Source organism: Oryzias melastigma, linkage group LG12 (genome assembly GCF_002922805.2).
Source record: "Oryzias melastigma strain HK-1 linkage group LG12, ASM292280v2, whole genome shotgun sequence".
NCBI lineage: Eukaryota > Metazoa > Chordata > Actinopteri > Beloniformes > Adrianichthyidae > Oryzias > Oryzias melastigma.
In genome coordinates this window covers 17,619,484-17,644,663 of record NC_050523.1, presented here as the reverse complement: position 1 = coordinate 17,644,663, position 25,180 = coordinate 17,619,484, and the positions used below count along the sequence as shown (strand labels likewise).

The 25,180-nt window shown below is 38.5% G+C and overlaps 1 protein-coding gene across 1 annotated transcript in view; it reads right to left on the bottom strand.

Annotated features, from left to right (window-relative positions):
• Nucleotides 1–2,112: 2,112 nt before the first annotated feature.
• The window catches only part of plppr1 (phospholipid phosphatase related 1), a 45,412-nt gene continuing 22,344 nt past the window's right edge, over nucleotides 2,113–25,180 (bottom strand). The window contains exons 3-8 of the mRNA XM_024299445.2: nucleotides 20,762–20,950; nucleotides 13,015–13,147; nucleotides 10,016–10,266; nucleotides 8,748–8,924; nucleotides 3,962–4,093; nucleotides 2,113–3,622 (exon numbers count right to left, since the gene is read on the bottom strand). Of these exons, the coding sequence (XP_024155213.1) occupies nucleotides 3,590–3,622; nucleotides 3,962–4,093; nucleotides 8,748–8,924; nucleotides 10,016–10,266; nucleotides 13,015–13,147; nucleotides 20,762–20,950 (915 nt within the window). The 3' untranslated portion in view covers nucleotides 2,113–3,589. The remainder of the gene's footprint in view (nucleotides 3,623–3,961; nucleotides 4,094–8,747; nucleotides 8,925–10,015; nucleotides 10,267–13,014; nucleotides 13,148–20,761; nucleotides 20,951–25,180) is intronic.

Below are 25,180 nucleotides of genomic sequence, written 5' to 3'. Positions count from 1 at the left end.
TTTGACAGGTCAGTAAAAGCATGCAATGGTAGAAGACCAGTTAAGGTAAATTAATGACTAAAACCAGAAAATTTGAATTTATGCTTTGCCTTTCTACATTCATTATTAAAAAATCCCCTGCAATTATTTATCTCCACAGATCTCATTAGATTGTTATGAAACAGCCTGCAGTCATCTGAACTCACGCTGCTCAAAAACAAATATTTAGCTAGCACTCTTCCTCACCCACAAAAGGGACAGTTTGCACAGGAAGGAACAGCCTGTGAAGGTAGTTTTTGAACATGTTCTGCTCAACTACTGCACACACACACACACACACACACACACACACACCGCTCCTATCTGTTTAGCCAGTGGATCTGCAGGGTAAGCGCAGGCTGTCACAGCTGAAATGAATACCTGACGGAGCAAAAGAGAAAGTGCACAGCCTGAGCCGTCAGCTTTCTTTGTATCCCCGTGCATGTTTGCCTCGCTAAGCGGCGGCATAAACATCACTGAAGTCGATACAGCAGAAACGGGATGAATCAACGCGCCAGAATTCAATAAGAAGTTGCATTTAGCAGATCCCTGCACATTCTAATCACTTTCCCAGGGAGCACGTGTGGCGTGAGGGAGGAATCGCTGCAACACAAGATATGACTCTGTCTGAATGAAGACTAATTAAGTCTAAAATACTTACTTGTGTGGGTTTTGTTTCAAATCTGCTGATTTTTCTGCAAGAAATTAGCCCAAAACATTTGAAATACTTTATCCCAGAAACAGAAAAGTTTAAAGTTTTGCAATAGATTGTACCACCTAAAGTAAAGCAAATTTTCATCAAAAAAATTAATTATACTCGGGTTACTGTAAAAAAAAAGGAAATTAACAAAAAAAAAAAACACATACCTCTTTAGTTTTTACCCGAAATGCATTGTGTCTTTCTTTTCAACAGTGAAGCAGTAGGCACATGTGAAAAACTGTAGATTTATCTTCTAAAACGCTGCAGAAAATCAAGAGTTACAAAAGCGTGAAAGGGAAGCGGAGAGTTGATATGTTTTGATTGTGTGAGCTCCATCAACGACCTTCACTTTGCTTCAGCGTTCATCTCCAATGTGAGTTGTTTAAACTGCATTGAAAAGTTACATTCACTAAGAAAATAAAAGAAATTGGAGGCATAGAAAGTGATTTTTTTATTATTATTAGCTGAAAATCAAAGCTCGCCAGGTTTGAATCAGTAACCAATTTAACATTTATTTTATTTGAGGAAATTGCAAACATTAGGGATGCCACAATTCTGAGTTTAGAACCAACAATGTTTTACACAATTCAACCGAATTGTGGGGAAAATGAATCTCTAAGGCTACAGTCACATCCACTTCTGCAATGCACTCAAGCGGCCACGTCCTATGAAAAGCCTATGTGTAAATCAATATTTCGGGCTTCCACGTTCAAAACTGCCACAAGCGATTTTGGGGGCTCCATGTAGCAAACAGCCGTTTCATCGACATGTTTAAAGTAAAACTGTTGAAAGTAAAACTAAAATTAAGACTGGTGGAACAATCAGGGACTTGGATTTAGTAACGTATGGATGCAGTCCTTTTTTAATTGAATTCATGGAAGTGCCAACTGCTTAAAAATTAATAATTGCGATTTGTGCCCGTCTGAAATTACAACACTATTCTTTAATATATCAGAAGAGATCTGTAAAGGGAAAAGTCTGGAGCAAGATTTACATGATATGCACTGCTTTGATTGCAACCAGATATTTGTTGTCATTCTATAATACTGGACTCATTATTCTATGAAGGTTTGAACTTTGAGAATTTAACAAGAGAGAAAAGTCTGAAAATGCTCATGTCTGTCTGAAAAATGTGTTTAAAGTATGTAGAGAGGGGTTCCTTAAGAGGTTTGTTTTAGAACACAATTCCTTTGTCAAACAGTGGAACACCGCACCCAAATATGTGGAACTGAAACAAAAAGTGACCCAGGAATTGAGTCTAGACAACGAAATGCTGTGTATTTACATAATGAAGCATGAAATCAGACGTCCATCTGGTTTTTTGAGGTAACTTAATGTCCGTTTTTCATGTGAAAACTCTTCTAAATGAAATAAAAACTCAACAGGAAAGCTCATTCTTGCTACAGGCTATTTTAATTTTTCAACAAAGAAAAAAAAAATTAAACATATATGCAGCATTTCGGATGAAACACTTTCTTTTGTTCTCAAAAGGAAAAGACAGTCATAATCACATTAATAATGACCAATATCTATAAAACATCTTGACTCTTCTCTTCATGCTGGGCGTATCTTCCGATAGGAAATGGAGTCACAACATTGTAACACAATCCACTGGTGGGTCTGAGAGGAAAAAAAGGTGCTTCAGGAGGAAAAGTGAAAGTTCCAGTTTAGATTCCAATTTAATTCTATGTCCGAATTCCTTCACTACTCAAAACAAGTGTACATCTATGATCATTAGATCGATGGTTATACCCCATAATGCATTGCAGTTGAACATTTTTTCTTCATTCAATTTTAACTAATTTTTTATAAAACATCCAATTTTTTTATTTTTAGAACACAGAAAATTCATAAACAGTGTTTGTAAAATGTTCATATTTATTTAGTTTTCACTTTATTTTGATGCTGTTAAAAAAATGACACTATGACACTGTATAGTTTTTTAGTAGTACAGATGTAGGGAAGGAATTCAGACACAGCTTTGACTTGGTTTTTGCATCCGTTTTTGCAGAATTGAATCTCCAATCTTTATTCGCATCTGTAGACGTTTCTTATCAACATCAGCATAAATCAGGAAATTGGGGCCAAAGCGTTTCACAACTATTTACATCTGATTACGCAACGCCAAAGCCCATTTTCTGACTCACAGGACGTCCTGGACTCTTCCTCACATTTCCTCCATAGGAAGGAGAAGTATTTCCCCGTAACACCTTCACTGATATGAAAACATATCCAGGTAAACAGCAGGCAAACAGGTCCAAACGGATCATAATCATTATACAGATTAACAAAAATCCTTAAAAAATGTGACCCGATAATGGTCAATAAATGTACAGAGAATAAAAAAAAGGGATTTTTTTGTCCTTTTTCTGTACAAATGACAAACACCACGGAACGACAATCTTTTTTTTTTTTCAGACTCGAGTGGGATGGATGTGATCGACGAGGCATTTCACCCGACAGGATGTGATGTCGACTGACAGGAAGTGCACAGGTTTTACATGGTCAGGACAGGCTACGGCACTCGCTCATACAAAAATGTACAAAAAACACCGTCCTCTAGAACTAAGAAAACAGCACATCCTGGAGGAGGAGAGCGCCCCACGTTTTTCCGTGAGTGGAAAAGTAAAACTGTGCTTATAAGAAGTTGGCTTTGTGTTTGCGTGGATTTGGGCTGCACATTTAGAGTACGGAGGGCCAAACTAGAGAGTAAAACCACAGCAAACGTGGAGAGTTCTGTCCTCCAGGCGACTTAAACTGAGAAATCAGGAGCATCTTTAGTTAGCATCCCGCGCCACGTGCCATGCGTCCTCGTCATTGTGTCTGGAAGTGCTGTGGAGACGCAAACGTGACCCGGTGCTGCCCCCTTAGTCATGTGACCTCCGTCATTGACGCCGAGTGGTTCTGAAAATGCAGGATGGAGGAGCGATGGAGGAAGGGAAGAAGAAGAAGAAGAAGGTAGGGGGTGAGGAAGAGAAGACAGATGAAGGTCATTGTCTGCAGGTGTGGGGAGTGATCTGTGAGGGTTTTAGTGCTTTTTAAGAGGAGTGCAGAGCAAACGTCATGCCTGGCGTGTCCGAGAAACAAAGTTCCATCAAACCAAACCTTTTCATTTCTTAAAGGGTACATGATTATTTGATGGGAGAAACCCAGAGGGACTTCTGACAATTAATCCAGAAAAATAGCAATTTTCATTGAGGAGATTAGCCGTGGCTGGACTGCGGGTTAAGTTTTTTCAGCTACCTGTGCGCTCAGCGTCTCCAGTGGGCTCTCTACACGTGGGAAAGTCATCAGTGGGAGGCCCCGGTACTCCTCCGTCTTCTGTTTGGCCACTGCGCCATGAACTCCTTTGAAGTTGTTTACTACACAGATGCCCTGGAACAGACGAGGACAAACACTTCAGCAATTCTGCTCTGAAAACAGTCGCTTATTTTTCGGATTATAAGTGGCGTTGAAGAAAAAGTCCCACTTTTGGGAGAAATGTATATAATAAATACAGGAACAAGAATGGACAATTGTCTACACACTTCACTACCGTAACACAATGATACTCATTTAGCTTTATGACACTTAGGATGAATCTAGTATATTAGTGCAATATGAACAATTATTAAGATAATCATAAGAACATGCTAACAAGTCAACTAAACTCTTTAGATCACTTCAAACCACTAAATCTATTGAATTCTTCATTCTCCGTTTCACTTGGGAACAATTAAGCCAAGTCCACCAAGTCTTCTTTTATGTTATTTTAAGTAGCACCTACAGTGCCCTCCAGTGGTTGATGTTATTTTTGTAATAACCTGATAAAAGTTAGTTATATTAATCTGACACAGTTCATATACTGTCAAACTTATTATTGAAATTATTAATATCATACAGTGTTCCATGGTTTCTCAAAAGGAGAAGCTCTTACAAAAGTGTTCAGATCATTAACATTGTAAACATTGTTCTGCTTCTCTAGGAGGGTGTTTCAGTTTGGCCACTAGGGGGAGCTTGTGCTTTAGCATTACACTTTTTTCAAGAAGAATTGGCAAAGTAGAAGCAAAAAAGAGGTGCCTTAGACCACAAATGGTTATTTTAAAATATTTTCTTAAAAGATTTTGGAAAAATTATACATTTGAGTTTATAAAGACGTTCAGCAATGTTTGCTAAAGTCAACCGAGTGTTAGCATTATCCATCCTATTGGAAATTCCATTAAATGTTAGCTGCTAGCAGACTTTAATGGATTATTAATCTATCAGGCTTAGATTGATTCAAATCGATTCATCGATTTGATCAACTCAGCCATGCCACTTATTCTCCGAAAAATACGGAAAAACCCAATGTCTCGGAACAGTTTTGTCTAACACTTCTGGCTGTCTGTGAAACTGCATGAAATGAAAACTTTCAGTCCGCTTTGATGACAATTGGTGAACGAAACCTAAACATAACTTGTCTTCAAGGAGCAGTTTTGGTTATCAGATCAAATAAAATTATATTAATATCCTGTAAAATAATTTGATTTTTAGGATAAAACCTCAGTCGATTTGTAAAGAAAAATGAACAAAGGGTAAAACTCGTGTGAAACCACTCCATGTTTTTCATATCTATGATTTTCAGAAGCCCCGACTGATATTAGGAGAACATCCCATCAGCTTCAGAAGCTCAGAGATATCTGGGCTGCTCTGTTAGCAACTTACAACATCCCCACACATCTACAATCATGTAGAAAAATCAAGCTTCACTCTTAGCTGTGTGACTGAACGATGACTCCTGTGGAGACGACCTGCTCTAAAACCTTCAGATTTCCTTTAAAAAGTGTTATTTTTGAGCCTGATGCAGCGATATGGAAGAGAGGATATACCAGAGCACAATTATGAGGAACTTTTATAGTTACTGCTGTGATGTTAAGTTCATATAGGTGTAAAAAAGGATCCGTCATCACAAAAGTTGGTGTGGAAGTCAGCTATTTAATCCATGTTTATGGTGACATTTAATGAATGAATGCTTCAGCTGGAAGGCGCTCCGCCGCCGTTTATCACTCTGCACTTTGGTTTATTAGCAGCCATAATGAGAGTCCTCATCATTGGGAGCTGTACAGATGGATGACCCCAATAATCAACATAAACACTGATGCTTTTTTTCTTTTTAAAGGCACAGACTTCCTGTATAAGAGGAGTTCTGGTTGGTGACCAGTTTGGCATTTGATTAGCAGCTGGAAAAAAAAAAAAAGAGTAAAAGAGGAAACATTCTTCATGTGGGAGTTTGGGAGTTTTAGTAACCTTTAGAAAGCTGCTGAAGTGTTTCATCCAAAAGCTATCCACATATTATGAACTCAAGTCGGGTAATGTGCACACATTACAGCTCTGGTTCCATTCCACATGTTTTTTTTTTCTCTTTTTTTAACCCAGACTCCAAACGGGCTGCAGAATTTCTGAACTCTTCCATCTTCTGCCTAATCAAAGGCAGCAGCCTGAAGGAGATCCCACCCCAGCAGACATCAAGCATGCCCTCAGGCAGCGGCACAAGAGAAAATGAAGCTGCACAGCTTTGCTAGAGGTTTCTGAAGGTTTTTTTTTCCTTTTCATTTGAGGCAGTTCATAGACGGCGAGTCTCAAAGCCCAAGAAAATGAGGGAATTAGAGCTGCTGGGCAGAGTCTGCAAATGACTCCAGCATCACAATGAATTCTTCATGTCAATATCTGTCGGGGCGAGTCTAAACTGTAAGCTGATGTGGCGGCTTTAATACATTTATGCATGACATTAGCTTTCTAATTTTCGCTGGAGTGATGCACCTCCCCGGCGGAAGCGGCTTCTGCTTCTTTCCATTCCTTCTCAGCGCGTCGCCTGTTGTTGCATCACGTCTCGGGTCTCCTTAAAGCATCTCCACATGTTAGAATGCATAAGATGAGGATGACGACGGTCTTTCAAACATGATTCAGAGGGTATGTTTTAAAATAAAACTACACTCAAACACCAATCTGATACTGAGAACAAACTCAGGGACTTCAAATGTTCCTACTTTCTGTTTGACAACTCACTCCCTGCAGGATACCAGTCCATCACAGAGCTGCAGGTCTCTCATGGAAACACCCTGATGCACTTCAGTGGATGCTTGCATGGAGGAGGAGAAGTCCTCCTCAATGCTGCGCTGATAATCAGGTGGAAATGAAGCATTTAAAAGCTGCTGAGGCGATGATCCACCGTCTTGTGTTGATCGCTCCCTGGAGATCGCTGAATCGATGCACATCTATTTCTATCGGAGCGTGACTGAAAGCTTCCATGAGGCTGCTTCTTATGCTTTAAGGAGCAGCATGTCCAAAGATCTGCAGGCATGCTGGGAGAAGCTATGAAAATAACCGGCATTATCAGAAAAAAAAAAGTTTTCCTGTCACTTTAAAAGATTGAGGTTAAATCTTCAAATGTAGTTAAGGTGACTGACTTTAGGATTACTCTTGAACTACTAAAGACAGGTTCTTTCTTCTAGAGGAGAAACTCTTCATCCTTTTGGTCTTTTTTTCTGCTTGGAAGAATCACCTCGAGCCTTCGTCACAACCTCCTCTCCTTAAGATGCGGCCACTCTCCTCTATGATCCTCCATGGCCCACAACAACCAAAATCCTACACCATATACATTCTAAGACCAAAGAGAACCAATCTTAGATTATTTTATCACATAACAGAAAAGAACATTCTAAACCTCCATTCATACCAGACATGATTTGCGCGGCAGAGGTGTTAAGTTTCAATGTTAAGTCAATAGACACAATCTGAGATCCTGCTTCAGGATTTGGGTATCAAGCGCAGCACGTCAGTCCTGCAGCAGCGCGATTTAAATGGCGCAGCGCAAATTTGGGGGGCTGCCATGTCAACTGATCAGGGACTCGTGATGTTTGGGCACGTGACTCTTTCAGTGACTCGATCAGCAGGTTGGAAAAAAGAAATCCAAAATGGACAAACAAAATCTTCAGTCTGTTTAAAAAAAATACAACTGAAGTATAAAAAATAGATATTTTAAGAGGATTTCCTCAGTTTTCTCTAGAACTAGACAGAGAACAAACTGACTAGGACATGAAAAACAACAGGAAACTGATGCTTAATCCAGAACCAAAAACATCATAATTAAAAGACCACTGGCAACGATTTTACAGTAGATCAGAAGATGATCGGAGTGGGACTAAAATTATTTCTACTGTTTAGAGCTCATTTTACATTTTGTGGTTAAAAATCTAAATATTTCAAATATGGCCCTTGTGATCAGAGACCTGCAGCAGCAGAGCATCAGATTCTTCCTACATCACAGCAGGTTTTCAGCCTATAAAAAAGGATGACCCCGCCCCCCCACGTCCATGTGAAGATCCCACGCTCCCTCTTGTCCAACACTTCCTCTTTTTTCCCTGCCAGCGTCCTGGCCTGAGCCTCGGAGAGCAGCCACAAATAGAAAAGCCTGTGAGGCTGCGGAGCCTTTCCTGAAGCGCTGCACCTCCCTCCTGTGGTCGACCTGGAGTAACCTCAGAGCTCCAGCGGCGATGGCCAGCCCCGCATGTTAAACAGGAAAATCAGATGTTGACAAAAGCAATTTCATCTTCAGTGGAAGGCGACCTGTTCGACAGTATTCCAGGTGAACGAGCTGGATTCCTTTGTGTCACGGACAGCTGAGCAGCTAAATTGCAGTCTTATGTAACGCGTGTATTTATCCTGAGTAATTGCGATGGTTTTAAGAAGGCCGATAAGAGCTTTAACCATAGGGTATGCATCACAGTTCCTCTGTCTTCTCGGAGCAAAACACAACTGTAATTAAACATGAAGTTTGCCTCACCTTTCCCCCTCTTCCTCACAAACATTTATCTTCCAAATGCCAGCTCAGCATTTGGTTCCTTTTCTCCTCATCATCACTTAGTGATTCCCTTTAATTACACTCATTACTTTGGAAGTCTCTTCCCCTCAAACTACAGTAGAATTAATTTGATTATTTGCATTTTTTAGATGAGAATAAAAACTAAAAAATATTTAAGGATTTTTTTTGGTCTAGTTCGTCCATCCTCACCAGGAACAATGCGATGGCCGACCCCAGGATGAATCCGGCCACCACGTCTGAGCAGTGGTTTCGGTACTCCGAGACCCGGTTCAGCCCGGCGAGGAAGGCCGAACAGAGCGTGCCCAGACAGAGCACGGGCTTGGCCAGCCGGCTGGACTTGGTCTTGATGGTGCTGGTGATGTACATCTGAAGGAGATCCGAATACAAAAAAAGAAAAAGTCGATTAATTCAAATTGATTCTGGATGCTGCATTGCAGCCTCTGCTCTCGTCTTTAGGCAGAAATGTCAGAAAATTTCCCAGGAAGCAGCTAAAAGTGTTTCAGGATCTTTGATCCACTCAGGACCAAATCGTACCTCACAGACAGCAGGTGGTGTGTCAGATGTTTCCATTATTTCTGTACAGATACAATCTCACTTCTTTAACGTTGAAGTTTTACATCAACAAAATGATACATTTATAAAAAATAAAAATAAATCTCTTTTGCTCGTACTGATCAAACTTTGAGTTTTTTCTATTTAAAAAGCTTTTAAGTTAATTCTTAATTATTTAAAAAACATCCTCAACAGTTTTTCTGAAGACTATTTTTAAAAAATATTGGACTCCTTTATAACCGGTCTAACTTGTGTTTATTTATTTATTTTTTACTAAAATAATTTTTAAAAAGAACCAAATCAGTTTTTTTTTCTTTTAAAAAACCAAATTGTAAATTTCATTCATTTTTTTCATTCATTCATTTATTGAATGAAAGATAGCAAATTTTAAAATAATAATAATACACTTTATTTATATGGCACCTTTCTTGACACTCAAGGTCGTCTCGTAGTACAAAAGATAAATAAAAGTATAAAAACACAACAATAACCCAACAATAAGTAAACGGTTAAAACAACATTTTGATAGACATATATATTTTTAAAGTTAACAGAATTACTGAAAACTATTTTAAACTCAAAGCTTAAAGGAAAAAATTAAAATTGTAAATTTGAAACCTGAATACAGAATAAACTATGAACCTTAAACTGTAACCACATGAAAAATGTTTATTCTCATCAGCTGGTGTTTTGTATTTTCAACTTTTTTGTTTGTTTGCGTTCAGTCCTCAATTTACAGTTTCAGTTTTGAAAATTTGCTAGACTGTTGAGACTACTTTATGTGGGGGCGGAGCTTTGAACCCATTGGCTGCCGGGAGCTGCTCTCACTTTAAGAAGCAGGTGTCAGAAAACACTAATGAAACACAAGAAGAGGACGGGTTCTCATTTTGACACATCCTGCTCACCGTCAGGTAGACAGCTGAGTAAACGCTCAGAGAAGCATCCTTGGACGGGAAGGATCGGCGAGCGTTCTCCACAACCACAGGGTTTCCGGTGCAAATGTTGCCGTGGGCGATGAACTGGTGATTGAAGCGGCACTCTGTGCCGGTGTAGTTAGGTTTGCAGACGGACAGGAAGTACGGCGAGAGGCCTCCGGTCACCACCTGACCCGCGTTGACGAAGATGTCTGTGGCGAACAGGCCGAAGGCAAACACGCCTGTAGGAGACCGAAGAAAACACCAAGAAAAACATTGAAATGGTGTGACTTCAGAGTCAGATGGGGTTTCTGTGATCATCTCCAGCACCGTCTTGACATTTTCCATTTCACCCTACGCTGTTTGATCACATGATCTAACTGGTGCGTCCCACCTGTAGACGCTGAACACTGCAGCTCAGAGAACAAGCTCATTCTCTCCAATTGCGTTGATTACACATCGGCTGGGAGTTGATTACAGCAAATGAGCGTCTGGATTCTGAAGTCAGCTGCTTCACTGCAGACACGCCATAAACGTCTAAATCAAACGAGCTGGAAACCAGATCTCTGAGCACAGATTGTATCAATTCTGTGTTTGAGCTGTTGAAGGATAAAAGAAAAAATGGAGGAGCAGAATCTGCCGTAGATGAGTTTTATTCTGTTTATTAGAACAAACATGGGGATTGGAGGCAGAGAAGCAAACAAAAAAAAAGAAAAAATCCGCAGGTGATATGAATGATTGCCCAGAGACTCTCAGCCTACCTACCCTGAACCCTGTTTGTCTGCTTTCTTCAGAGCTGCTGATTATCTGGCCTGCTTAGCCATGAAATTGCTGTTCTTTGCATTGTCATCCGGTTGTGTGTTTGTGTGAACAGGGGAGTGTGTGATGGGTAACGGGGACGCAGCGGTGTGAAGGGCATAGAAAGAAATGAAGGAGGGGATGGAGGTGAAGCGGAGCAGATGGACTGAGCCCTAGAAGACACACTGCTGGACAGCAGATGGAAGTATTTAGGAAATGTGATTTATCTGGCTTCAGATCTACTTTCTACGTCAAACTGGAATCATTCAGGAAGTGAAGAGGACAGGGTGATCCAGCAGAAAGTCGTGCATTGAAACTGGACTCAGTGTTGCTTTGAATCTGATGCCACATACACTACCCCAGCACTTTCTAAAACTGTCAATTTCTTGACTGTGTCTGGATGATTTAGGTTGAAATATTTACTATGAAGAGATACTACCAGACAAGACGTGTTATCTACGACAAGATAACTGGGACTGAACGGTGCAAACAGTGGACAAATTGACAGTGATATAGGTAAAAACATATTTGTTCTATGCGAAGAAATGAAAAGATTGCACTTACAATAAAATGTTCATTAAATAGTTAATTTAAGTTTAATGTTACAGTATTAAAGAATGTCCGCCCTGTCGGCCCCTCACATATTCTGCCTCACCAAATTTGGTCTAAAAGGTCTCTAAAATGTTAGATTTTAGGTACATAAACTAAACAAACTGATGGTGTCAGAGAAATAAAGTGTTGTTTGACACTATTGTGTTTTTTTTGTTGGTGAAAAAAAAAAGAGACTAAATTTCAGTTTACAGAAAAAATTTCTGCAAATATATATTTTTTGTTTTAAATGTAGTTTTTAATTTCCAATTTTAATAAATAAAATATGAATGTGAACTTTAAGAATATTACGAAAATATTGTGATCAGGTAAATCAAAGTGTCGCTGAAAACTTCTGAACTGAATCTTCAGTTCATTACTCCTGCAGATGTGAGCGTTCTCTTTTTCTTTTATGTCAAAGTGGAAAAACCTTCAGGACTTGCCGTACCTTTTCTTTCCCACCCCCTTGAGCTTCAGATTGGCCGAACACCTGATCCAGGTGATCAGTAGGGAATGAGGAAAAGAACGGAAAAACTCTGCTCCCAGAAAACATTAACTAAGGCCCATCAATACATTTTCTTTCAACCCTTCCACTCTCCTTGGCTTGTTTACATTAAAAAATGGGGTCATCTGGACCCCACAAGACAGTGCACTGAACTTTTTTTATCTTTGATTTTTGAGTTTCACTAATGTCCATGGCAGATATAAAATCCTGTCCACCTTTGTCCACATTTGTCATGGAAGGAATCACACATCAATACTTTATTGGAAAAAGTTTCACCAGTATTTATTTAAAGTATTTAACCATAACTAAAATGTTACTCATGAACAAAGACAAACATTTGGGATGGAAATTTGACATAATCATATCATGATACCCAGTTTTAGTCCTGAGTAAGAGCATATTTTGAGGTTATTCCAAGAGTGTAACTTTTCAAAATAAATGAATTTTAAAGCTGAACAAGAGTTAATTTAATCTCTGAAACATTTAGTTTTTTTTAATAAAGCTTGTTCAGTAATCACTTAAAAATGTGGATTTACAGCACTCAGACATATAGAACTTTATATCTTACAAATATATTATCAAAAAATTAGCAAATCAGTTTTGATATGTGCATTACAGTTATGCAAAACTTGTTTTGAGACTTTTAGGAAAAAATGTTTTGTTTTGTTTTTCTGATTTTTTTTCTCATTTCATTCATAAGTGTTTATTTAGGAAGAAGCAAAAACAGAAAAAAAAGGTGAAAAAATAGAAATGTAGCGCAGCTGGACTGTCTCCTAATCATCTCCATCACTGAAGAAGAACTGAAATTCCATCAGTCACTTTCCGGCACAATGAAACTCCTCCACAGGCTAACTGCCATCACATGGGGATCTTCGGGGGCTGCCGGGGTAAAGCTGGCATTCTCCTGACACACGTCGCCATGCCAGGCTGCACTAACATCCTGATTTCCAGCAAAACGTGGCATTTCGATGAATGAGCCATTTCTTTGGACGCTTCCAGATGGCTCCAGGAGCACAGCAGCAGGATGCAAACCTAATTCTCAATACAGTGACGCAGAAAATAATGTTCTTAGCTGCTGCCTGATATGAAAGGTTCTCACCTATGAAGCGGATGATGCGGCGGATGAGGGGGTTCAGGTAACAGCAGTCTCCTGTCACGATGGTTTTCTCCTGCGCCAGGAGGGCTTCTCTGGTCGACTTCATCACGTACATGGAGATCTCTCCGACAAAGATCTACGGGAAAGGGCGCAGAAAGAAGAGGGTTACATCATGAGATAAAGAAAAACAACAAACGAAGTGACTTTTCTCCTTCTGTGACAAAAGCAGAGGAACATTTTGCTCCTGCCCCTCTTTGCCTGCTTTACATAAGCCTCTGTGTTTGGATGCCGCCTTTCTTCAGATCCATTATAGAGCAGATGTTACATCAGGTCTAATGGAAAAACTGCTGCTGGACACTGAAAATGTAAGCCATTCCAGCTGCCTTGGGTGGAAAGAAGAAGGCAGTGAGTGTGTGCTGCAGTCGCTGCACAAGCAAACGTGTGGGTCTGGCCTTTGATGTGAGCGTGTGTTCAGAGTTTGTCTACAGCCCCGGGACAGATGTGTGTTGTGCCTCTGCTGTGGATGTTTTTCGGCAGCTCTTGAGTTGGTGAATGCAGCTGTAATCTGATTCTTTCTCCGCGATATGGCCAGAGCAACTGGTGGGATGTTGAGGGGGTTGAAGGGAGGAGACCCCCAACGGCGAAACACTCTCAGAGACTTCAGAGGGATGGTTTGGATAAGATACTGCAAACTGGGATTTGACACACAAAGTTGCTGTGGCCGTGACTCAAAGGTGATACAGAGGTTTTGTTGATGGAAACAGAAAAACGTGAAAAAAATCATAAAGCCTTAATAAGAAAAGAAAAACTTAATTAAAACTGTGAGCTGCGTTTCATGGCCCATACCTGCCCCTTTGCAACCCTGAGTGGCCGCTACACACTAGGGGTGTGTATTGGCAAGACTCTGGCGATACGATACGTATCCCGATACATGCCTCGCGATATGATACTTGGAAAAAAAATAGAATTTTAACATCTTTCATTGTAATAAAATTGTAAAATGTTATATTGTTTGACTCAGCTTGAGCCAAGGATTCATGTATTAAATTTTCCACAATTTTCTGCTAAAAAATATGTGACTAAAGAGAAAAAATACACTTTTGGGATCTCATAAGCAGGAAAAAATCTCAAACTTTAAAACAATTTGCATGCCAACCAAACATGGCTGCCAAGCTGTAGGTCCTTTGGCCATCACATAATAGTTTTAAAACTTTGTTTTGTGCATCCCTAACACATGCGTTTTAGTTTAATTAGATTTATAACTTTTTTTTTTCTTTCAGCCCCATAAGAAATTTCGGGCCAGTCCATTTCTTTGATGGTTTTGCCCGCTGTGATTTCATCATTTTGTGTATGTATGGGCTCAAAATAAAGCCATAAGATTTAAAACCGTAAATCAAGTTTCATCATACTGCAAAATAAATCTGCCCCCAAAAATTAGGTTTGCTAATTTGTAAAAAGGGATCTGCATTGGGGGTAAAAAAGATTTGCTTTTTTTTTTTTTTAGTATTTTTTCTGAAGATGTGAAGCAAAAAAACTGGGTGCAAACTTTTGTAGCTGTGGTTGCAAATGATGTCAGTCTTCATACGTCTTTATGAATGGATGGCCCCAAATCAAACTGTCCAATCAAAGAGCAGGTGCCTTCCTGCCGTCCCGCCCAGCTGCAGACTTTGAGGTAGATTTCAGTGTTAACATGAGAGAGAAGAATGGAATGTCTTCTGGTTTTTAGCTATGTTTTGTTGTGCCACTTATGTGTGTCAAAAATGACATTGAGCTTGAATAAAGGGGCTATGGGCGAGATCTCCTTTAAAATTCCTGCCGTGGCCTAGTGGTGAAAACAGTTGCACTTTTGCTTTTTCTAATGCGGGAATTGTGAGTTTGACTCCCCAGCATTACACAGTGGTTTTTTCATGTTTAATATATTTTTCTTTTGTTGTAAAATACAATTAATAAAATATTTAAAATATTCAAACATTCTTTCGTGCAGAAATTTGAAAACTCTTTTTGAACTCATCAAATTACCAAACCAACATGCTGTTACAACAGAAATTGTTGATTCTTGTTTAAAAATTATGAAAAATCCATGGATGAACAAACCTTTCCTGATAAGCTGACGTCTAGCACCATGTGGAAGGTTGCTTTTATTAAGTTTTGCACAAACCCTTGTTTGAAGCACTAATTGGTTGTGCAGTGGCAGTGGTCAGGTCTTGTAATCGTTTGCATGGGATTCAACCGGGTTCCAGTTCCCCGGTCGCAGTTTAGACGCTTTAGATTCTCCTGAGTCTGCTTTATGTGGAAGGGGTGTGGCCTCCTAATGAGCTCACCTCGATTGGTGAGAGTGGTTGCTATTGAAATGCTGACCAACTTGGACAAATCACTACTATGCGATGTGGCGACGTCACTATTGAGAAAACAATGGTGACCGAATTGACTTCATTTGGTTGGAGCTGGAAGTTCGGACTATGGGTGACGTCACAAACTTGATCCAGTTCTCGCATCCAGTCAACATGTGAGATGTCGAATCTCATGCTGAAAGAGGAGGAGCAAAACTTTCAAAAGCGGATGCATGACTAACTGCCTTTTTGTTTTTCTAAATCTGAATTTCGTGCTCATTCCTTTGGATCTGCCTGATCTGGACCTGATCTTCCACATATTTGAAGCTGCTAGGAGTGCAGAATCACTACTAGGAGCGTTTGTTTTCATTAGATAATAAAATCTTTACTCTGCTTGTTAAAGGGCATCTCTATCAAAAACCACATAAAATAACTGACAGCTCCAGCAGATGTTCTTTGTGCAGGACATCAGTTCTTTGGGTGAATGCCCCATTTATACATGTTCCTCTTTTCATACATTACCACTATATCTTTGACATTTTGGGGTCAAAAAACTCAGTTTGTTTGAGGATTCGTGACTTTTGATTTGGTAATTTACTGATTTAAAAAAAAAAAAGTTGTGACAGTATAATGTGCTTTGAAACTTTTAAAATAGAAAAAAAAAGTAAACTGTATTTATTAATTCACAGAAAATTAAGAGAAATCACTAGTGGGTATTTATATGAAGCCATTTTGTTAACAAAATTTTCTTTCTAAATGAAACCAACTTATAAGTCTACATGACATGTTTCCTGTCAGGTTAAGATGGAATAATTAAGCATATTGCCTATTGTGCGTTTCTCCCTGTCTGACAGAAGCAACAGGAACATAAGCCTCCATAAACCTGATTTAAAGTGGAAATAAATCACAGTAGTGATGATTTTCTTATCCTGTCAGAGTTCATCTGCAGAAATAGCACCAAGCTGTTGTGCGGCCTTCTATCCCTGTCTTAGAAATCAGTGTTGTGTCAGATAAATATTTATTTAGCCAAAAAAGAACAATATATTATCATCTTCTCTGCCCTGAAGGTGATCAGGGCGACTCTCTCATGCCTGAACAGCTTTATGGACTGCTGCATGAATACGACCTGGCTGATCTCCATCCACTCCCTTCGGTCAGACCGAGTGGAACGCTCTGTTGAAATAACTGCTATGTGCTAATTAGCAGACATGTCAGGCCTGTCATCATTAATTCTGATTGGCCACTGCTGTTTTATGAGCCATGTGGAGACTAAGGAATATCTGGTGTCAAGCTCGGCTCAGTGAGGCACAGGACACCACCTTCTCAAAGGGAACAATTAAAAAGTTAAGGAGCAGCACGGGGACGAGCAAAAGGGACTCCAGAATACAGAAGTGATTTAAATACATGTCGGTGGAGGAAAAAAAAGAATTGGGGAGAAAGTCAAAACCACAGACTTTCTATTAAACATTTGAACAGTAGTTTTCATTTGAAGGTCATCTTCTAGACATTCCTGCATCTGCTATTTGCTCTTGCAACAAATCACAATGTCAAACATTATGATCTACACAGTGTGTCTGGTCTGTCCATCACCATAGATACAAGAAGGAGCCTAAAGGTGATCCTTTGAACTCCTCTGCTTTACCTACTTTTATTTTATACTTTAATAAGAGACAGGAGGCAGAGCTGGAGGTAGCAGAGATGAAGATGAGGTTCTCTGTGAGTGATAAGGATGAATAGAATCAGAAATGAATCCACCAGAGGAAAAGCTCATGTTAGATGTTTTGGAGATAAATGCAAAGAAGCAGAATGAGATAGTTTGGATCCATTGACAGGTAAAAGGATGCTGATGTTGGAGCTACCAGGAAAGAGGTCTAGATCAAGTGTTTAGTTGATGTGAATATGAAGGATGCAAACAAAAGGGTTAGATGGATAATTTGCTGTGAGTAATAGAACTTTAAATAGTCTGATCCCTACCTACACCCTGTAGGTCAAGAGGACCGGTGCCAGTGAATCTATGCAACAACAGATCTGGTATAAAATTCTGTTTGTGATTCATATGATTGATTTGGCTTGCAGAGGAGAAACTTGGGTTTAAAAATTGGAACTATGTGGTGATACTTGGCTGGTCACCAGATACGTGGTAAAGTATCTGGTTCTGTTCCCTGCATAATGTGTGTGTATTTCTTAAACAGGCTGAGAATGACGAGCTAGAAGTTCCTGATAATGAAGGCAAGCTGAATAAAACTAAACAGCACAAGGAGGCGGCTGGAAAGCTGCAGTGTGCCTTATTACAAGTAAACAGGTGGCGTGTGTCCAGGAAGCTGGGAGTTTTAACAATCACATCAGTGAATAAGTGCCTCTTGGACTTGTGATAAGGAGGATGGAGCTGGAAAGGAGGCAAAAGCTGAATTATAAAAACTAGGATGCTGCTACATCCTACGTTTCACTGTTTCACCAACTTCTTCAGAACACAATGTCTAGTTATTTGAACATTTTAGACCACAGATCTCTCCTTTTTTTAAGTTTTTACCCATCATAAGAGTTAACAATTGGGTAAGCGACACAGAGAACAAACATAGTATACATTTGTTGTGCTATGGAATATTTATTTAAATACATATCACAATTAACATCAGTTTGCTGAATTAGAAACACTGAAAGGCAGTGGGAACAAGGTAAACGGATGCTTTTACATGGCTGTTATCAAGGACACATCCAATATTTGCCAGTTAATTCCTAAAAATGTCTTTAACCTGCAATTATTGCCTTTTTCTACAAGTAAGGTCTGATTTTTGAAGAATTAAAATACTAATAATAATAATAATAATAGTATAAACAAATGTATTTGTTCCTTCGAAAGATACAAAATCTGAATAAGCCTAAACCAGGTTGACCCATGATGCTAAAAAAGGCTGATCTGCTGTAGGAAGATGTCAAGCATGAGTCAATACTGACACCTAGTGGTTATAAGCTGCAGCTAGACTAGAGGAGTGTTTTTCAACCTTTTTTGAGCCAAATTATACGTTTTCCTTGACAAAAATTATATGACCACAACATGCTTGTTTTTTTTTGTTTTTGTTTTTTTTTTACACACAAAAAAACATTAAGTTCATGTTTATGTTCAATTGTAACTACACAACTGTGGCTAAATTGTGGGGCAGTCATTCTTATTAAAAAGTCCTAGAATCAAATAAACACAAACAAAAGAAGTATTGTATGGTCTTTCATATTCCTAACTATTCAGCGTTTTATCAGGGGCTGTTGGGATGAAAACAAAGAGCTGATCTCCTTGGGATACAAAATGTTTTTAGATCAGTGAAAATGAATAATTTCCCGCGGCACACTGGTTGAAAAACATTGGACTAGAGGAGCAATTTATGCTTAAGCTATGAATGTTTCTGCAATAGCAATTCTATGTCAAACCAACCAAGTTCCTCATCACTCCAAGCTAGGAATGTAATACAGATACATAAAAATCAATCAAGTACTGAAAGTATTAGCAGTACTGGTTGAGAACCACAGATATGAACAAGATTTTGTTAATAAAAAATATAATAACAGTTGAGAAGTCATTAATCAGTTTCTGGAAAATGTAGTCATTTTTTTTCCTTTTGTGTACTCAGCTGTCTTTACAGATTTGTGCAAAAAGGCGTCCAATCACAAGTTGCTTCTGCCAAGTTGGGTCAATACAATTGGGTGAAGGCAAATGACAATGTACACTAAACATATAATAACATTTTTTTTCCTAAGAAATTCAAACAAAGCCTAAATGAATTAATTACACTTTTTTTTTTTACCACAAAGATGTCTTAAAGTCCCAAAATGTCAGGTTGTTATGTTTGAAGCTGTTATGCTAAAGACATTATGCTTTTGTTGCTCAACATAAAAAGTGTCAGTAAGAAAAGACAAGTTTCTCTAATAAAAGGCACATTAATTTATAGTTTTAAACACCAAATGAATATAAATATCTGTATTGTATCCATTTAGGTAAATAATTGGTTAAGAGTTTGGGTGGTCGCAGTGACTTTGATTTTAAAGGGCCTATGCCATGCAAAATCAACTTTTTTGAGCTTTCAAGTATATTATAATGTTAATTCCTCATAAAAAACACCCCAAAGTAGTATTTTGTTCCATTCAAGCATCTCTGAGCATTGCTCTAAAACCCATCTATATACCAGACCTTGAAAAAGGGTGGGTCCTTATATTGTGACATCACAAAGTAGAGAACATCCCCCTCCAGGGAGAGCCTGCGCTGCCAGCACCCCTCCCAGTAAACACAAACACCCACTTTCTCCACTGAGATAGGGGTGATAGGTGATAGGGTTTTTTTTTTATTCTATTTTATTATTATAATTATTATTTTTTAACTTCTTTATGTCCAAGGCTGCTGCAATTTCATTGTATCCCCATGTGCAATGACAATAAACGTTTCTGATTCTGATTCTGATTCTGATTGACAAAACAATTTCATTTTATATATACAAAACCGTATATTTGCCTTTAGTGGTCAGGGATTTATACCAAAATGTGGCAGCCGGCCTGGCGTTTATAAGAGACAGGCGTCAGTTAGAGACTGGCTTTTATTCCATCACAGACTAAATGGTGATGGCTAATGGATCAACTTTACCGTAAAATTTGGTCACAAATTGCAGACACCAGATGACCATTCCAGGATTTATGGAGACCAGCATCTAACGTAACAAACACCTGTTAGACCCGGCAGATATTAGAAACCAGTGTCAAAAGTTCGGATGTTGTTTGTTTTTGTAAATGAAACCCAGACACACTGCCAAGGCTAGGATGATGTCATGAAGTGGGTGGCACCCACAAGGAGGCGGTGCCTCAGAGATCAAGTCGTCTTACTTCCCGGGTAGGAAAAGAGTTCACAAAAATAAAAAAAAATATTTCATAAAATTATTTGCTCTTTACTCCGCCAAAGGTAATATATGATCATTTGGATATAGTTTACTCTGAAAGGCCCTTTAAAGCTATAATCAGCTTTTTTTATGTGTTGCAAACAAGGTTGGAAGTTATTGTAAATGTGCTAATGTAGCTAACTTGGCTAATATGTAGCACGTTACAAACAAGTTCTAAAGTTACTGTGAATGCAGTTTATGATGGATTTATCTCAGACTTTTGTCTCACCTTATATTTTGATGTGACTTATAGACATGAGTTCAAAAATAGACCATTCATTGATGATGCGCCCAATAATCCGATGTGTCCTATAGTGCAGAAAATACAGTAATTAAGCTAATGTTCGTTCATTTCTGAAATGAGGTAAACCACTGCATCCTGTTTACATAACCCTCTATCCCAAATCAATTTGAATCAAAGACTAAATAAAGGCCTGAATCCCACATTTGATGAATCCCGTCATTTGAAATGAAGAGAAAAAAGGTTAATGTGCTTTTACTCACAATGACTGTAGGTGCAGCAGCGACCACGCAGTAGAGGATGAGGGGCGGGACGAAGCTGGACTCTTCCTCGCCGGGGTACGGCTTCATCAGCTCAGCGTCATTACAGAAAAAGCCCTGCACGTGCACGCTGAACAGGTCTGTGCACTCCATGTAGTAGGCCAACAGCACTGTACCGGACATGATGACGAGCTGAAAGAAAAACATGGTGCGTTTAGACGAAAATAAAGAAGGAAAAGCAGGAGCCAACAGCTGCAGATTGTCTCAACGAAAAAGTCAGTTTCTCTAACAGCTTTTCTGAATCTCCGTCTGCTCGGCTCTCAGCTGAAACGGATTTTGATTCTAAACAACCACATAAATTCTCTAAAAATGCCTCTCTCTCTCTTTTTCTTCAAGTCATGCTATCTCTACTTGAGTACATACACCCCCCCAAACACGTACCACCTCCCTTCCTGGCTCACCCCCTCATCCTTTTATCCCACTAACATCATCTTTTGTCTCTGGCCTCCTTTTTCGACTCAGCTGCAGGCACCCTCCATATGTATTTATATAAATATATGTTCTTTATATATAGCTCTGATAATCATGCTGCAACAGAAACAGATCAGGCTTTACGATGACGCTGTTAATAAGCTTTGGAAAATCGTCTGTCTTTGCGTCATTTGTGCGTTATTCCTGCCTCCAATCTGAGGAGATGGGAGGTTTTGTTCTCAAAAAACGACAGAAAATGGATAATTGACGAGCCAAAACATCTCAATCGATACTCATTTTGTTCTGATTATTTATTTTTTTTTAAACATAATTGTATGGGAGCATTTAAGGTTCATGTAGAGAAAAAAAAAAAACGAAAAAAAAAAGTCACTTGTAATGCTTTTGTCCAACACCAGGTGTCGCTGTGTCATAAGACAAAAGTCAGATGCAGCTTCATCAGTCTGCTCTGAACATCCTTGCAGCAGTTTTCTTGGAAAAGATATTTTGGAGCTAAACGATACACCCTGCTCCTGCAGCGGATAGTTACAAATGTGCAATGTTCATTTTAGATTATTCACACATTGTTTTGGAATAATTAAATATATTTATCTTCTACAGCAATGCAAAAACTGTATTGCTACCTTTTTTTCCATTTGTGACAATGATACGTATATATCCCCCTACATGTTACATTGATGCTTTCTTGTAATAACTTGAGCAGTAAATACATTTTTTGTGTGTTTTTCTTTAAATTTCCTCAGGACTTTTTTCTCATTCAGACAAAACAAAATTAATGACACTAATGTAAGTGAAATGAAAAATGATCTGTCAAAACTATTTGTTTTCTCTCAGTTACTGTTTTATTCCCACTAGACCACAAAGTGATTTTTACAAGCACTTTATTTTGAAAGTATTTTAAGTGGGATAACTGCACCTTAGAAATATGCTTTTTTCTTTGCTTAAAAATATAGAAAGAAATGAATCTTTGCAGTGATGAAGAGCTAATGTTAGTGCCAATTACATTTATTAGGAATATAATTGCTCAAACATAAACAATTCACCATTTGATTAATCAGTCAAATGATCAGATTTGACACATTTTTAATTGATAATTAACTTCCTGGGATAAAACCTCTTCAAAGCAATTATCAAGGTTTTAGGGAATTTTTGACATTCAACCACAGTTGTCAATTCATGCCCAGGTAAATGATAGCCTTAAAGGCCTCGTTTTTTTTTTTAATTTAGATAGTCGATGGAACTTGGAAAACGAATCTGATAAAAAATATTCACTTAAAATGATCCAGCTCGATTTTATTGATCATGTTATGGTCGTGCACAGCTTCAAATTTGGGCAATAGGTGGTGATGGGCGGGGGCTGCGCGTGACGTCACCACAGGGATCCCAGAGTGTAAACAACAATGGCGGACGGTTTGAGAAGTGACGTAGACCACGATTTAGCGGATATTTCTTTGGATGAAGGTGATGACCCTTCATCAAACACGGGAATTTTAACGACACAGGGTTCGGAGGGTGTACAGCCCTACCAGTTTGAACCGGAGGTTTCCTCATCTGAGGATACAGGGGCTTCGGATGACGACGGTGAAAGCTCATACAGCGATGGCGCCGAGGAGACAATCAAACTTGACTATTATTTAGAGGAAGTAAAAGTCGTAACAAGGTTTCCCTAGGTGAACCTGTGGAAGGATCATTACCGGAAAAGGAAAGGCGCCGCCGCTGCCGCGGAGCGTCCTTTGTCGTCCTCCTCCAGGACCATGATCCAATAATTAAACTTCAAAAAAGAGCAATTAGAGTAATAAATAAAGTTGGTTTTCTGGAGTCCACTAATGTGCTAACATTTGTGGATATTTTTCATTTAAGAATGTTGGAAATTTCTTTTGGTGCCTTTCAAAATAGTTTGCCCTTGAGAGTGCAGTCATTTTTTAAGAGAAAAGATGAACATTATAATTTAAGAGGTCATTTTATGTTTGAATCGTACAGGGCAAGATCAAATGTAAAATGGAGATGTCCTTCTGTTTTCGGTACAAAACTATGGAATTCTTTAAATAAAGTACCCTTAAAAAATTTTGGTTATTAAATTTATAGATTTTGTTACAATTTTGTTTTTTATGCTTGTGGCATAATAGCCAACTTGATGTTAACTTCTGTTTCTGTGTAAGTGGTATTTTTCTGGATGGGCTTTGATAAGCATGATGCTTCAGCCCATTCCTTTTTGGTTGGTGTAGTTTATTATTTAAAGTTTATGAAATGTTTAATGTATGTAACCAACCAAATAACACTTCAAAAACTTAAAAACAAAAGTTTATTTTTAATGATTAAAAATATGTTTTCTGGCATCATCTTGACCTCTATGAGATGGAAAAGTTATAGTTTGTAGGGATATGAGAAAGAACCAAGAATTTAAACTTTTTTTTTTTTTTTTATCTATAAATTATTTGTATTTAAAAGTTTCACTTTTGCCAAAGTTGTATTGATCCTTTCACAGCATGAATGTCAAATGTGTTGCATCCTTCTCTGGCCTAGTTCAAAAACACTAAATCACAGCAGGCCATGAAAAACCACAGATTCACACAAGGTCATTGGCCCCGTCTATTTTTATTTCAAATCATCAAAAAATGTAGAAGGGAAAAAAAAAAAAAGATTTTTTTTTTTTTTTTTTTCCATTGCTCCTCTTGTCAGCTCTGTGGCTGAAAACGTTTCGTTACAAGGTTATAATTCGGTGTTTCAGAGTGTTTCTGTCACTCTGCCAGGAACTGCTGGTGTTCCATCGACAGATCTACACCTGGAATAATGTCCTTTCCTTTGCAAAGACTGAAACTTGTAACGACATTATGTTCCCTCCTCAGTCATTATCATCCTGCATTAGCTGTGTGAGGAGCAGACGTGAAGTCATAGAAAAGGAGTCACACCATTCTCTCTGCAGAAGAGGATAAAAGAGATAGATAAAAGCAACATTAAATTAATCACTAGGGGGACGAGCTTTTACTTTGAAAAGTTAACTTTCCAATTGCCTCACAAGCTTTCTGTGAGTTCACTGAGGGCATCATGTTTAATAAGTGTCCCTTAACATGACCGACAGAGAGGTGCATCAATATATGTCCGACCGCTTTTCACCACCGATGCTCAACATTAATTTTACTCAGACAGTAAAATGTTGTCTTGTAACCAACTTTGTTGATCTGTGAGCAAAATTCTCATTTTAATAAAGAAAAAGGTATATATTAGGAGTGTAGGGGAAAAAAAAAAATCAATCTGGCAATATATCGCAATAATTATTTGGCAATACTTGTATCAATTTAAAATACCGACATGGTGATTTGCAGAATCTTACTTTTATTTACCACTTTTTTTCTTCAACTAAACAATATTTTACTATGGATATCAGACAATGTTGATTCTTTCCTTTAAGAACAAATATTTCTCAATTTACCAAAAGAAAATCACCATAAATTTACTTAAAAGCAACTTGTATGAGATACAGTTGCACTGCTTAATGTTGTGATCATTAATAAAATAAATGTTATAATTTTATTACAATGGATTCATATTAAAGTAGAGTTTTTCTAAGTCATACTCTAAAGTTACAAATTTTTCAGGTACAGTCTTGGGATATATGATGATACATATCGCATATGCATCATATCACCAGACTCTTGTCAATACACATCCCTAGTATAAATGTGACTTCTACAGTGTTTTAGGAGACTTTTATAGATTTTCACTTCTTGTTCCTCTTCTTAGAAGGTTCTGGATACTATCTTAGGCGTTAGACCCAGCTGCCCTTACAGGTGCATACAGGCTGTCTGCAGGAGATAAATGGACAAGGCTGTACGAGGAGACCAGGTGGCCCCCAGGATATATCAAAGTTGTAAATCACTCAGTGAGATTGTAGAATGCAGACGCTCCTCTCTATGACCCTCCACAAGGCTGGAC